Source organism: Buteo buteo, chromosome 2 (assembly GCF_964188355.1).
Source record: "Buteo buteo chromosome 2, bButBut1.hap1.1, whole genome shotgun sequence".
Taxonomy (NCBI): domain Eukaryota; kingdom Metazoa; phylum Chordata; class Aves; order Accipitriformes; family Accipitridae; genus Buteo; species Buteo buteo.
Window position 1 is genome coordinate 43,928,333 of NC_134172.1, and position 15,632 is coordinate 43,943,964.

Sequence of the window (15,632 nt, forward strand, 5' to 3'; positions counted from 1 at the left end):
TATGTAAATTGGAATTGCATCAAGACACAGACAGCATTTTAAAATAGCTTTATGAAATGAAACTAGATGAGCTGATATCATAGAAAAAGTTAACAACACGCACTTTAAAACACAACTTAAAAGGACTCAGTTCATAAGAATAAAAGCATTGCAATCACACTGAAGTTTTAAAATTAGCAGATCTGATCCTCACTTATCAGGGAGGGTAGTAATCTTTCCCTGCTTTTCACATCAGCATTTTGAGTACTCATTGCTGAACTACCGGATAAAAATGGCAAGGAAACATTTTTTGAACAAAAATTACTATTACTAAGAGCTGGTCTATCACTTTGCTTCTGAGGAACACTTTTCTCCTACATTTATAAAAACAACAAACATTTGGTATGTTTAATCTTGACACCTCTGTTGGTTGCTAGAACTTAAATTATACTTTAAATTTTAGTATTTATTTTCAAAGTTCTGTAAAAACATTTTACATGTCTTGACTTAATATTAACTTTAAATTTGGGATATTAGCATTGAAATACGTTCTTCCAAGATACCTGGGTTCCACTACATGTACTTGAGAGGACACCACTAGGTCTCCAAGCATACAATTTTCAAAACAGGCTTCCTCACAGTTATCCACATTTAGAACTGCATATTTTTGCTCAATCTGCTTTTGAAAATTTTCCAACCACCTATATAGTGCAGAATAATATTTACTTTGTGGGTGACTTGCAAGAAATTTACTATTTTAAATGAGGAAAATTAAGGTTTTTTGTTCCAGTTTTCATTTCCATGTTCTCTCTCTACATATACAATATATATATAAAACCTACTCCCAGGGATGGAATCATTCATATCCATCAGCTATGAATCACATGTGCTGCTTTTAATGAATTGAAATATAAACATGCATTTGATGACTGCTTTTGCACATTGACACACAAGACAGTTTACATGCAAGGTAAAAATCTACTTCTGGAAAATAAAGTCTAGGAAAATAAAATACTAGATTTAAATGATAATTTTTTTCAAACCTAAACTGCCTACCTTAGACTACTTATATGCACTTTTATTTGGAGAGGTTACTTTATCTGTCCAAATGAAGTAATTCCTTATTTACTCTTTAATACAGCACGGGTAGCTTAGAAATTAAATGTATACACACACAAATCTAGACAGATAGAACATTAACAGAGGACACATGCTTGAACATACACCTTCCCCACCAAACATCTAAAGTATTCCCCCCCATGTATTTTTTTAAGTCAGTTTGCCCCCCACCCCCAAGATATACATTCCTTCCAAGAGTTCATTGCAATTTATTTCCCCACTTCTAGGTATTCAGCATTCTTTCACCTACACTAGAACAAGTTTTCCTCCCAGCTCAGAATACACGGGGTGAAGATGCATGTTACTAAGCTGCAAGTCTGGCTCAGTTGCAGTCAAAGAGGTAGCCTCAGTCTTGTTCCGTCACAAAGCCTCTACTTAATACCATCTCCATCACTTCTTTGACCCTGCATTATTCAGCTCTCTAACAAGGAGAAGACTGGACCAGTAAGAAGACAACAAAAGTATTTCACTGGATGGTGGTATGGAGGATAGAGGATAAGAGGTAACAACTTTATTTTGGCAGGCAAGCCACAACATCTAACAAATCCCTCTTCAGAACGGTTGTGTCTGACTCGCCAAATTAAGCAACAAACATTTCCCTCTAGTGCTAGAATATTCAGGAAAGTCATCACATCTCTTTGCAACACTGCTTCCATAAGGACACATGAATCAGAAACTCAGCAAGAACAAAAGCAAATGCTGCTTCCCTTCAACTGTTGATATACTACCTAGCTCCAAAGCCTACAAAATACATTATGATTAATAGAAGTAAATAGTAACATATTGGGGCACCTATTTCAGGTCTGACCTCCCTTCCACTGTATAATCGGGGGGGGGGCAAGGAGAGGAGGGCCCACAGGGCACCCCCCCACCCCAGTTCTCTGGCCAACATAATAGCAAAAAAAAAAAAAAAAAAAAAAAAAAGATGCTTATAGAAAGCAAGAGAGGAGCACTGAAATAACACTTGGCAACAACATAAGACTCCCCCCCCTTCTCTCCCCTCTGCAGACACAATATAGCAGAGGAAAGATAAGACAGCAACCAACAGTATATGTAACAACTGTTACATATATGGTAACTGTTCTAGGGCTAGCTTCAGCCAGTGACAAAACAGAAGGCCTGATCCAGATAAAAGAAATGGAAAGAACAGAGAGCTTATTCTGAGGTTTAACTTGGGTCTAGACAGACAACTAAACAGGTCTAGAGGATTCAGGGGTAGGAACTTCAACCACCTACCCCTGCTTTTGAAACTAGTAAAGTGGTAATAAACAGTAATAAAAAGAACTAAGAAGAATTATTTATACTTGGTTCACCTCTAGGACAGTATGCTTATCTCTTAAAAAGTGAAGATTTGATTAGTATTTGGTCATATAACTAGTCATATTTGCTTAACTGTTTGTACTTCGGGCAGGCAGAATCCTGCCAGCTTATAGAAATAGACTCATGATAGAGCAGTAACATACAACAATTCCTGGGCACCCCGTTATATCCCAACACTCTTCCTCCAAGCGCTATACTGGCAAAGGGGAACTTCTGTCTTGCTCCTGCCCAAAAGCCCCTGCTCCCAAATCAGAGTAATCATTGAAGCTTAGTATACAGCAATGGTGGGCAGATCCTTGGTGCAGGAGAGACCCAGTTCAGATTTCAAATGCAAAAACTTACCCATAAACTTAGAAACCACCTAGTGCAGAATCCGTAACAAGTGAATTATGGCATCTCACTGGAAATTATCAGACATTTTTCAAAAGAAAGATTTGTTTTAATCCTCTTGAAACAAATTATTAAAAGCCAAGTCAAACTGAAAGCTATTCCTTTACTAGAGTTAAGAGTATTTGTTTTCAAATGAAACTATAGAAAGAAAGACAAGGTCCCTTTAACAGAAGGATGGGGGGGCTTCATTTGTTGGGGGAGGGTGTGTTATTTTGAGTCTCTGGTCTTATCTCCTCTATTATATATATACTCTTTTTGTTTAAAAAAATGACAACATTAAGTTAAAAGTTTTGTTGAGGTAAAGTTTGAAACTGTTGAGAAGTGCTAATAGCTGAATTTAGATTATTTGAAAGGTTGCTATCTTTTCACTTAGCAATATACAGCTACAGTATTTATTCAAACCAAGTATGAAACAGTATAAACCAAATATATACATTATTTCCATCTACTAATAATATGCATTATTTCCATTCTGCTCCATTCAATGAACACACAGATCTGACAGTAGTTTTTTTTAAAAGAAAATATTAAGAAATATTAAGAAAATTTTAAGAATATTAAGAAAATTAACACTCAGCATATATTCACTTTAAGCTTGCACTTCCTAGAACTGAAACCTATCCCTTTCATGAAGAGCGGGAAAATGGAAGTGGTATTCAAAGTCTTAAATTATTATCAGGAGTCTCAGCTTTCATTTATCAGGCTCATGTAGCTCTTAGGGTCGAGGAGAAAGCCTTGAAAACATTGACAGAAGTGATGAAGTATTGCTTGTTTGAAACACTCTTTCATAGCTTTGTGGGCATTACCATTGTATCAGAATAAACACAGTTTGGTGTTACTTGCAATGACCTCACTTTCACTATAAAAGGTATATTTATAAAAAAAAAGTACTATGACTGCACTATTATGACAGTTCATTTTCTGTAGTCCCTAACCACACAGAAAGGCTGAAGATAAGAATTACTTCTTTTGCTCAAAGTTTTTCTAGCATTAGAAAATGCCTTTATGTTTCACCAATGAAAACCCCTCTAGTTACAAATTCATGCTTTTGTAACTAACTCTCAATAAAACTTAACACTTTCATGGGTGACCCCTGGAAATCATCCACCAAAAGTAATTAATATCATTCTGTTGGTCAAAACTCCACCTTCTACCAACTATTAGAGTGGGGAGCTGCAAGTCAATTCAAAAGCGATCAGCAACCAGACAAAAAAAGAAAAAGGTTCTCAAAAAATAACTAGTACATTTGATAAATCAGGGGTTATCTTGGTTTATATTCAGTTATATAATGCTAAATGATTTTTCCCAATAAACAATTTCAACCGATACACTGTCATGTGTCCCCATCACTGGTAATTTTGCCTACTTAACAGCTAACCATTGCTAGTTACATTTCTTAATGTTCTGTAGCTGAAAACACAGATGACTTGTTGTTTGTTTCCATTAACATTTAGTTCATGTTGCTTTTAAAAAAGTAGAAGTAGGTATCACCTGATGCTCGTATGTTGTTCTCATAATGAAACTCACTCTAAGGTAAATTCTCTACCACATGAAGTACCCTTCCTTTTTCATAACTGCATGTAATTCTTTCCTAGTTAGTTGAAATGACGAACAAGTATGCTGTTGAAATCACAACCAAAGCTAAAGTTACACATAGAATTCTACTAAAATGTAAGCACCATGTTATGTATATAGGATTTGCTGGTTTGAAACATATATTAACATTCCACCGAGTTTTAAATGTTTCCTCATCTTTGGAACTAGACTTCTGTTACCCTTCAATTGTTTAACTCATGTTCTTATTAAGAAACCACTAACAATACAAAATACATTACTCAGAAAGTAAGCATCCTAGTGGTTTCAACACACTAGTAGAAAGCCTAAAAAAAAAAATAAAGGTAGTTTCAAAAGAACTTACAACCAAATAGCAAGTAGTCACATATCCAGCAGATATACGGCAAGCAGATTAAAGTCAGATGGTTGAAACTATTACTGTCCCTAGCTCTGTACCTCTCATCCTCAAGGCCAGCATATGGTATTTACTCATGAACCACAGCCAGAATCAACATTTTTTTCAGCCTGGCACACTAAACCAATCGCTAGCCACTGCCCCATCCATTTCAGTGCCACAATACTGCTTTTTTGTATGCCAGTGTTCTACAACCGACATTGAACAGGTTTGGCTTTAGGAACTGGCTCAGAAGTCCGATCTTTAGCATTTAAAATGCAAGTGAGAGAAAGAGACAACATCCTACTGTTTTCTGGAAAAAAGTGAACACAGTTTTAACTAAAATCTAATTATTTTCCTACAACTACTCTGAGTTGATAAAAACACTTTAATTTTTACTGCTTTTAGAGAAGGAAAAGTTTGATTACTTCCAGTTGTAGGAAACTGTTGACTCACCATAATTTCATCCCCATTACATTTAAGAATGTTTCATTAAAAATGCCTACACGGTGATTTTCACACTTCATTCTGCAGTTTTCTATATGAGCTGTAAAACTTTCTATTACTTGATCCAACCTAGCCGGTAAAAATCTTAATTCTGAAGAGCTATCCAACAACCACAGTTGATCGAGATCACATAGTATTGCAGGAAGGAAAGGAGAATAATATTAGCTTCCCTACTTAGGCTGTTCCCATATCTAAACTATCTAATTTCAAATGGCACACCCAGAAACTTGCTCATTTTTTATATACCTTTCCATGTTGCCAGCTTCTGAAAATGAAAAAGAGAATTACCATCATCAAATGCAGTAATTAGAGCCACAGAAATAGTCCACCATCAGAATACATGGAATTTGTTCACTCCAATAGTGCTATTCACACTCTTTTCCAACAGCTCAAAGATGCAGAAAGACATAACAGAAGAACAAGTCTGATATTATTCTCTTCAACAAGACTTCTTAAAAGTTCCTAACTCTGTAAAGCATATGCATCTGATTAAAGATGCAGCCACCTCACCACCTATCCATCAAGATATACTGTCTTCTGCTTAAACATTAAAGAAGCTACCCTCTTTTCAACCTTACACTGAGCAAGAGAACAGCAGAGAAGTTATTGATTGGCTGAACCAGACCCCTTCAGGTCATCTTTGCTCCTCCTTCCTCAGGTCTTACCAAAACCAGAGAGCATCCCCTATTACTACAGACGAGAAGAGCATCCCTCTGCACTGTGAGTCAAGGCCAATACTCTCAAAAGACTTTAAAACGGCTCAAAACGATTCACCAGTTCTAGAGTCAGTTGTCACCTGCACCCTCTCAAATCTTACTACTTCTGACCAATCCATGAAAAGCAATAAAAAAACCAAAACCCAAACTTATTGGCCCTGTTAGAGTTACAACTTTTGGAAGATAATGAAGTTCAATTCCAAGACACAATAGCAAGCACAAAGCTCCAGCCCCCTGAATGTCTCTGAAAGCCTCCTCTTTAGCCATCTCTGAAACTTAAGAACTTCAGGTATTGTCTTTTCAGACAGCTGGGAAAGAAGCTGGGATGAACACGTAGTCCCTTTGGTAGCCCGCAAAGACTTTGCTCCAGCATCAAGATGCTGTAACTGCAACTTCTATGGGACGACAGCCAGCCCACATCTCATTTCGCAGGTCGGTAACTTCAAAACAGCCCTAGTGAACCACCCACTCCCCCCAAGGCAGAAGGCTCTTTCCTACCTGCTCGCTCACAGACTAACCTTTTCCCTACAGACCCGAGCACCCCAACGAGCCCCCCACGGCTGCAGGCTCCCCTCCTGTAACGCCCACCCCAGTCGCAAGCCCGGGCTGTCTTCTCCCTCTACCTCCACTCCCTGCGCCCCGGACCCCTCCACCGAACAGCTCTACAGCGCTTCCCCTTTCACGCCAGCCGTCAGTTTCTTCCTCCTTTAAAAGCTGAGCCGCGCTCTTTCCACACACACCAGGGACGCAGAAAGAAATAACAGCAAATAATAATTAAAAAAAAAAAAAAAGCAAACCCCACAAACAACAAAACACAGCCCCACAACTTACCACCCAAGTCAGTCCCCCGCTGCCGCCGCCACCGCCGCCGCCTCCGGACTTTGCCATTTTCTGCCCGTTTCTCCTCAGCCGAAGTGAGGGCGCAAGGAGGCAACCGAGAGGGCCGGCACCGACACCGAGCCTCGCAGCGCGGCGCGCCCGCCCTTCGCGCTTCGCCCCGGCCCCTCAGGCGCCGCGCGGGCCCGGGAGCCCCCACAGCCCCTCGCCCGCCCTCACACACACACACGCACACGCACACACAGGCACCCCGACGCCGAGAGCTCCCCACCCGCTTCGGCCCGGCTTCTAGTTCATGCTGGGGAGCGCAGCTGAGGCGAAGGAAAATAATCCGCCGGGGTGGGCGAGGGCTCCCGTGGCCGCCCACAGCCCCGCGACGGAAGGAAAGCGACCGGCGGAGAAGGGCCGAGGAAGGAAGGGAGGGAGGAAAGAAGGAAGGGCAGCCAAGGGGCCGCGCCGCCCGCACAAAAGCGCCTTTCCGCCGCCCGCGCTCAAACTCGAGGCCGGGAGGCAGCGAGCGAGCGGGCGGGCGGGCCCAGCCGGGCCTGCGGCTCTCGCTAGTTTAAAGGGACTGCCGGTCCCTTCACCTCACGACGGCGGCGGTAACAACAGCCGCCGCTACCACCGCCGCCGTAGCGCTGCCTGCCTCCCTCCCCTCCTTCTCCGCCTCACCCCCGGGCCCTCCCCCCCGCAGCCACAAAGGCCCGGAAAACAGATTAATAATAAAATCTCCCCCTCGTCCCCTCCCCCGCCCGCGCCTGCCTTCCCTCCCCGCGCGCGCGCGCACCCGCACGCCAGTGCCCGCGCAGCCCCCGCCCCCCCTCACACGCAGGCACGCACGCACGCACGCACACACCGCCCGCCGACACCCGGAGCTGGCCCAGCCCTCCTTCCCCTCCTCTTTCCGCCCCGTCCCCCGGTGTCCGGTGCCGCTCCCCCGCCTCCTCCCCACCCCCTGGACGGCTACCGCCGGGGCCCCGCGCTCAGACAATAAGCGCGCTGGCCCCGTCCGGCATCCGCGTCGCGGCCGCCTCCGAACGCGGCCGGCCCGGGCTGGGCTGGGCTGGGCTGGGCTGCCCTCTCCTCCCCCCCCCCCCCCCCCGCGCCCTGTCCCCGAGCCGACCCGCCAATCAGGCGCCGGAGGCGGGCAGGCTGCGAGGGGCGCCGGCCAATCGGGGAAGCGGAAGCAGCGGCGGCGGCCGCGTGAGACGTCACTGCGGGTGGCAACAGGGAGGGAGCGCTGCCGCCGCGCGGGGGCGCTGCCGCGCGCCGCGGGGGAGGGGCGGCGCGACGGGAGGCGTAACGGTCGGCGCGAGGAAGGGACGGGGAAGGAATAACCGACCTGCCGGGTCAGCGGCCCTCCCCGGGCCGACCTTCCCACCCTGCGGGCGAAGGAGGGGAGGCCTCGCTCTACCCGCGAGGAACGTGCCCCCACAGGGGAGCGTTTTGGGAGGGGAGCGCTCGGGGGTTGGCGGGGCACGGCTGCCCCTTGCGCCTGGTCTGCGAGGTGGATGCGGCGATACGCGGGCGGAGAAGTGCCGGTGCAGCAGGTGGGACAGGCGCTTGGGGGTTCGGCGGTCAGCTACTCTCCCGCCCCCCTTTCCAGCAGCGCCGTGACTGATCCCTGCCGCCGGCACTGCTACCGCTGCGCCCTGCGGCGGTTGGAACAGGACGAAAGTCCTGCTGCTCCAGGCAGGAGAGTGTTTGTAAACCACTGCCCTCTTCTGGACCGTGGTAATCAGCCTGAGGAGCTCTTTATCTCGGAGATCTCGCAGAACTGCGCTCTGCTGCTATTATGAGTGCTTTTGAGCATCACCGTGCTAAGTCTTCTTCCAGTCAGTGACACGCTGCCTTGTTATAGGGTCAGATAATACAGCACCCTGTTCTGTACACCGTACACAGCCCTGTTCTAAAATGTTTGCCGTTTTGAAAAAAACATCCTGTGCTGTAACTTGGCAGCTACTTCCTAGGCCTAAAATGGTATGTGTATGAACCCTAAAATTCAAGTTATTTTAGGTATGACCATTAAAAATACTTACAGTTTAAGGTATTTCCCACCAAAAGTAAAATATAACCATAAATACTATGGTCATAGATTTTTGACAAGCTTAAAAAAATGTTTCACGACATGCAGCTTCTCAATTAGTAATTTTCATTTTGCCGTGTGAAATGCAAAAGACCTGCCTAGTCCAGCCTGTTCCACTCCTTGAATTATTCCCAATGTAAAGTCATAAAAGGAGGGATTAGTAGGAGCACTGCATCCGAGTCAGTAGACAAATTGGTAGCTGATGAGAATAATTTCAACTGAATAGTAATAATTTAAAGGTTTTTCCTTTTGCAAAATGCTTTTCCTAAGAAGTAAGGAGATTGGAAATGGAGCAGCTGCCTTTGAGGAGTCAGTTGTAATGTTCAATTGTGCCTCAAGGGAAGGATCAGAAGAATTTCTAGTAAATATTGCTTATTTAGCATAATTTTACTCTGCCGGTTTCTAAGGAACCTATTAAACTAATATCTAAGCGCTGCACAGGGATTACAGAAAATAATGGCATCTGCCTAGAAGGGACAGTAAGTTATCCGTTCCAGCCCAGTTTTATTGCAGCTGCATGTACCTCTGAGCTGTAGGCTGTTTTCTTCTACTTTGGGCAACATAAGAAAGAGTGTTTCTTGCAGAACAAGAATAAGGTAACACTTGCAGGGCTCTGCCTAGTGCTTCAGAGTTTTGGGCTTGCTGATTAGAACAGGTTTTTTTCTCCAACTCTACAATTTATAAGTAGGACCTGTTAAAATGAATCACGTATAGCGAACCAGGACTGCTGCAATGAATATCGGGAGGACCAGAGACAACAGCATGAGTGCATCTGCTCAAAGCCTTTTGCACTGGTAGAAAACCATTAATGTATACTGCAGAAATAGAACAAGTCACAAACATTAGTGTACTACATTCTCATTAGCTCTAGCTGTTTAGTAAATAGGCTGTTCTTAGTGTGGGAAGTGTGCCTTTTGCAATCATTTATCCTGAGCCAAGTAGTAGATAGTGATCTAGCTTGAAGACAGCCAATTCTGTATACATTAGAGAAAGACAGAGGGAGTTTCTTTCTTCTTGGCAGATGCTGGTCTTTGAATGTGCACGGTCAGACACGTTCAGTCTATGTGTCATAATGCAGTAAATATAGGAGGAAAGCCTGATGCTCCTCCCAGCATTTTCTTTAGTCTTCTTTGAAACTACCTTGTCCATGTTGCTTTTCATTTAATTCTCATCACATACTACGCTACCTGCGCAGCATGTTACTGGCTTATTGTTTACATTGGTTTCATCCTTAATACTTACCTGTGTATGTTGAGTGGTTGCATTCCTAGCCATGTTGGATTGTGTGACAAAGTTCTTATGCAACTACAAGCAGCTGCCTCCATGGAGTTCGGAGTTGAAGTGAAACTAGACTGCTCATCACATTTCAAGTGATCCCTACTAAAACAAACATAGAATTAGGTTTAAGCATGAATCGAATTTAAGCACCGTAACATTTTGATAGGAATGGGATTTCTTTCCTGGATGCCACCTGCCCCAATCATGCACTACCAGTTTATGTCAAATACTTTACACTTATTGTGTGACATTTTAAATTAATAATCCCCTTGAGATAATATACACAAAATTCCTATTTCAGTTCATTGGAAACTTACTTGTTCTCATAGTTGGAGACCATAATATAAATAGAAGTACCCTAAAGATTTTCAAAACATTTGTCTACTTAATCCCGTTTCACTAGTGTTTTTAGTAAGCAAAATATTTACTGTAACATTACTTTGTGTTTAATTATTTTAGCAGTAAGACAGCTGTATGTATGATCTTTAAATATTCCTATACTTAGTAGGTACAAACTTCCCATCTACTCTAAGTTATTTGCTGCTTCTATTCCAGTTTACCTGCTGTTTAATAAAACCTTTTCTTTCTCTGTGGCTTTTCTGGAATAAGACTTAAAAGGGCATAAAACTTGCCTATTTGTGAAACTATGTGCATTTATCTACTCTGAGAACACACTCAGGTACAATCACTTACCTAAATGAGTGATCACAGCTCTCAGTTTTCTGCAAACTACACAGGAAAAAGAGTAATTTGCAATTTTGATCTAAAATATTAATGAAACTAAGTTGATACCCATTACACTATACATTCCACACTGTATATAGTTGTAATAAGGTATAAACAAACTTTGCATATTTTAATATCAAATATTTACATTTGCAAAATGGTAATTTCCATATTCTACTGCATTTTAAAACTTCATCATAATTCATTAACATAATTGTGAAATAACTGATCAAATTATTGAGTAGGATTGTGGTAGTACAATATGACAGTTATAAATATACTTGTATTGCCTTGATTGTGAACAAATTTCAGGCCATGGTTCCAAGGCATTTAAGAAAAGTATACACACTACTGGATCACCTAATGGTATAAGTTTAGCCAGGTCATGCACGTTTACACAACTGTATTTCAAACAACTTTGCTGAACTAGCAAGGGCACACGCTAGTGGTTTTCTGTGGGGGTACACTGTGAACGCACTGCCTGACGTGCTCATCTGAACTGTGCCTAGGACTTACCCACCTGCCTGATGTATCCTTGGCATGTTTTGTCAGTAGCTGTTCCTGGGGTCGGATTGTTCCACAACCAGTCTCTTGAAAAACACCAGGTCATTTCCCTCTTAATCCTGAACAACGTGCCGCTTTGTGACAGTCTGGCATAGGGTTTGGACTGGTTAAACCCTGTTTACCCTCCAATTACTCCCCCATAACTAACCATTAATTGCTGTGCCATTGCCGAGGTGTGGAGAACTTCCCAGCGGTGCAGGCTGTGAGCGCTGCTGACGGGGTGTTGCTGGGGAAGAGGTCCAGCAGAAGCCCCAGGGTGCGCTGTGGGGACCCCAGGGGCCCGTGCCTGGACTGCCCACTGCATGGCTGGGGCCGCTGTACTGACCCACCTGACTTTCTTCTGAACTGCACCATCTCCCCCACTGCAGGAGAGGCAGGTTGTGCTAGAGACCATCACACTGACTCGCTTTGCCTCTCTCCTGGACTGCACTGTCTCTTCCGCAGAACAGGGAAGTCATGTCACTTGTTAACATTAAATATTTATCTGTGACTAGAAGTACTTTAGTATCCAAGTCCATCTAGTCTCCTCACTGTCAATTCAGTCTTAAACTGTGACACACTTTCACTGAGCAGCATAAATAAGGTTGTTGCTAAGGCAGGGGCTGGTCATAGAAGTGAAATACATTTGTATTGAAATTCCTTGTCTAGGAGAAATCTTCCTTGTGTAGTGACCACATACAGCAAGAGAAGGTGCATGTAGAGATGAAGCAGAGGAGGTTGAGCTGGCCCTGCTGGGAGAAATTCTCAGTAAGAATAAAATGAACATCCATGCTATTAACATCCATTTTTTTTAAAAGAGTTGGTGGCAGTGGGAAGAGCTGCAAATGCTCAGGGGCAAAGACAATGGAAACAAACGTAGAACAGAGAAGGCAATGTTTTTGGAGATCTGTGCTGAACATACCACGGCATAGAAATGGCCATCAGCAGAGTTCTACAGAGCTGAGAGGCAGATTGCTGCAATCGTTTTGAAGCCGGGTATCACCAACTGCATTATAGCATTGTTAACTAGTGTGGAGAATGCAAATAGCCAGCAAGGTTTTGGGCATGACACGCCGTTCAGAAAGTGCCTGCCTCCCTTGAGGTCAGGGTGATGAACACAGCAAAGCATACTAGTCTTTCCTCACTGGGGTAGCTTTTCTGCGTGTTAACCACATATCCCCTTTCTTCCTGTCACTCTATCCCAGCTCCTCTGAAAAGGAGTTCTCTCTTTCCAAAGGGGAATATCTTTTTGGTTAAGACATTTAGTTTTGTTCCTAGCAGTTCATCCGAGACTCTTTGGGCAATAAAATGTGAATGGTGATTGATTTTTAGCCAGTAAGACTCTTCTTGCTCATTGAAGGTCCCCGTTACCAGTATATTTGTCTAGCCTTCCAGACAGAAATCCATGATGGATCCAGAGTGAGTATCAAGGCTGCTTCCTTATAGCAGAAATTCATGTCTACTCATTCCTGGGATGACAGGAAGGTGAAGGAGTTGTTACTATACAAGGCATGTGTGGACACATTGAATCTGTGGGGAAAAGTGATAACTGATGTAGCCAACAGAGAAGCCCACTATTCTGGGAAATGTTTAAAGAGATGGTACCTTGCTCTCTTGAGCTAAAATTCAATCACCTCTGATACATTATCTCTGTTTTGATATATGATTAGTAATTACTGGGGGGAAATAGAAAGGGCAAGCTTTCCTGCATAGCTTCATTTTACCACCAGTTTTGACTGGAATCAATGATGACTAGGTCAGGATGTGCATTTGCATTTCCTTTCTCAAAATTGAGTTGTGTGATTCTTGTGGTAATCCAAGAAGAGGAAAGTCTCAGGGAAGACCCAAGAGAGGCAGATGGTACAGCCTCCAGTTAGAGCCACTGAGGTAGAGCATGTCATTAACATGTGGCCAGTGCATGCACATAGCTTGTGCTGAGGTCCAAGGGAAAAAGAGGAGGCCACAAGTTTTGGAATTTTTGGGTAACTGAAGATCTGAGGCAAAGATCAACAAAAAGAGTTGAGCGAACGTCCTGTGAACATCCAACTGGAAGAGGGCTGAAACAGGCACATGTGAGGACATCAACGAACAATACATCTGAGCACTGAAAGTGGGGAAGACAAAAAGAAGGAACTACCAAAAAGAAAAATCTGGGCTAACTATGAAGCGTCCAGTCAGACACAGATGAGCAGAACACAGACAGTTTGAAGTCACCTGTCTAACAAATTAATGAACAACCCCTCTGAGCAAATCAGTACAGGCAGCTTGAGTTTATACCGGATCAGTGCTTTCAATCACTAGACCATGATGGTTTTGATGTGGTACTAGATGCCCTAGAACTTGAATTATTGTTCTATAGCCCACAGCACAGGAAATGTGCTTACTGTGTGCTTCTGACAATTACAAAGCAGTTTAGAAGGGAAGTTTATATAATAATATAGTATTTGTGAATATTCTTTTCTAGCTGACTTAGGTTGTTTATCTTTCCAGTAACCTGTTTACTAAAAATTCCACTTGCTCAAATGCATTGTTTCAGGTTACCTATGTCAGCACACAATTCTTAGGCTTTTGAGGATAAATTTTTCAGAAGTCTTTGAGAAAGTAATTACAAAAATCAGACGTATACTTAAACAAAAAAAAAAAAAAAAAAAAGACTTGTACCGCTGAACAGGTAAATGTACACAATACTCAGCCACCTACTTAGTCTTAAACATAAGCATTATCTGAACTTACAACTCCCTAACAATTACTTGTTTCAGATCAGCTATAGAACAATTTCTCAGGTGGCCTAATTTGTAACAGAGCTCAGCAGCAGCATTTCCTATTTATTTCAATAGGAGTTGTATAATTCAACAGCTTGGAAGATTAGACAAGCAGTGTTTAAAAATGGTCACTGCTAGCTGCTTCATGCACTTTTCTATTTTCATTAGATATTAATATTAAGCAAAGAAGATCAGAAATGCATTAAAAATCTTTTGTTATCCCTTTAGATCCATTAACATATTGGCATTTCTGGGTCTTGAATGTTTCTCTCCAAGATATCACGCAGCTGTCCTCTGTTGTTTGTTTCAATAGTGGTGTTTCTGCTTAGCATTTTATTCTTGCTGTATTTACTAGGAGAAAGGTAAATAAAGTACCAAATGCAACAAATTAAATATGTTTTTATGTTTAGGTGATGGTGTCCTGTTCTATTTTTACCCAACTAACAATGCTTATCTTCTCTTTCCACTACCTATTTATATTGCTCCCATTTACCTGTGTAGATTCTTCATGCTCCTTAGTGCCATCCTGTTTTTCTTAAAGAAAAGTAAGAACACATTACCTCAATTTTTAGTTGAAGTAAGAACATCCAGATCAGTGGTTCTTATATGCATCTTGCTCACTACGATGTAGCCACTGTTGGTAGAGGTAGCAGAAGTTGCAGTAGCAACAGCTTTCAGTATTGGCCAGGACAATGTGTTTGACTACGCAGGAATTATTTAGGCAGTGCTTTGCTATGGCACACATGTATTAGAATTTGGGAATCTCAGTCTAGGTCATCTTCAGTCCAGCATGGCTTCCAAGAGCATCTCTCCTTTTCTGAGCACTTCGGAAACCTGAATCCTGATCACAGCATTTCTTTCTTAGATTTAGTATTCCTGGCTGTTGCCTGTAAGGAAAGAAAACAATCTTTTGAATTACTTTTAATATATGTGCTTTAATGCTTAGTGAATTCATTTTAATGTACCAGAAGAAAGTTTTTCATCTACATGGTGTGTTGAAAGTAACTTAGTTTGATATATGTATACCTGTGGGGTTTTTTTAACCTAAAGAATACAGAAGCAGTAGTCCTCATTATTTTATACATTTCTTTTTGAAATCTACTGTGAATTTAACTTTAGTATAGTAAAGAAAACTGCTCTTAGTTGATGCAGTTCTTTTAGAATATTCCTGCATTTCTTGCAAACTATGAAGCAAAGAATCTTAAAAAATGATAGTTTTACCTTACTGACAGACCCAAGTATGAAAAAAGCCAACATATCTATTTTTGCAACAAATCCATTAACTGTTATGCAATAATCATCCCCCACATTCTTTTAAAACTAACTTTGCAAAGAACAACTTAGTGATACACAGTGTTCCTATATAACAGCTAGAGAGAATACATTTTCTGGTACTGTGTCTCATAGTAAGCTCATGCCGA

General features: G+C 42.3%; 1 protein-coding gene across 2 annotated transcripts in view; it reads right to left on the reverse strand.

Annotated features, from left to right (window-relative positions):
• TOP2B (DNA topoisomerase II beta) overlaps positions 1 to 7,512 on the reverse strand; it is a 70,842-nt gene extending 63,330 nt beyond the window's left edge. For both annotated transcript variants that reach the window (XM_075052481.1, XM_075052473.1), the window contains exon 1: positions 6,811 to 7,512. In XM_075052481.1, the coding sequence (XP_074908582.1) occupies positions 6,811 to 6,867 (57 nt within the window). In that variant the 5' untranslated portion in view covers positions 6,868 to 7,512. The remainder of the gene's footprint in view (positions 1 to 6,810) is intronic.
• Between the last annotated feature and the right edge of the window lie 8,120 nt (positions 7,513 to 15,632).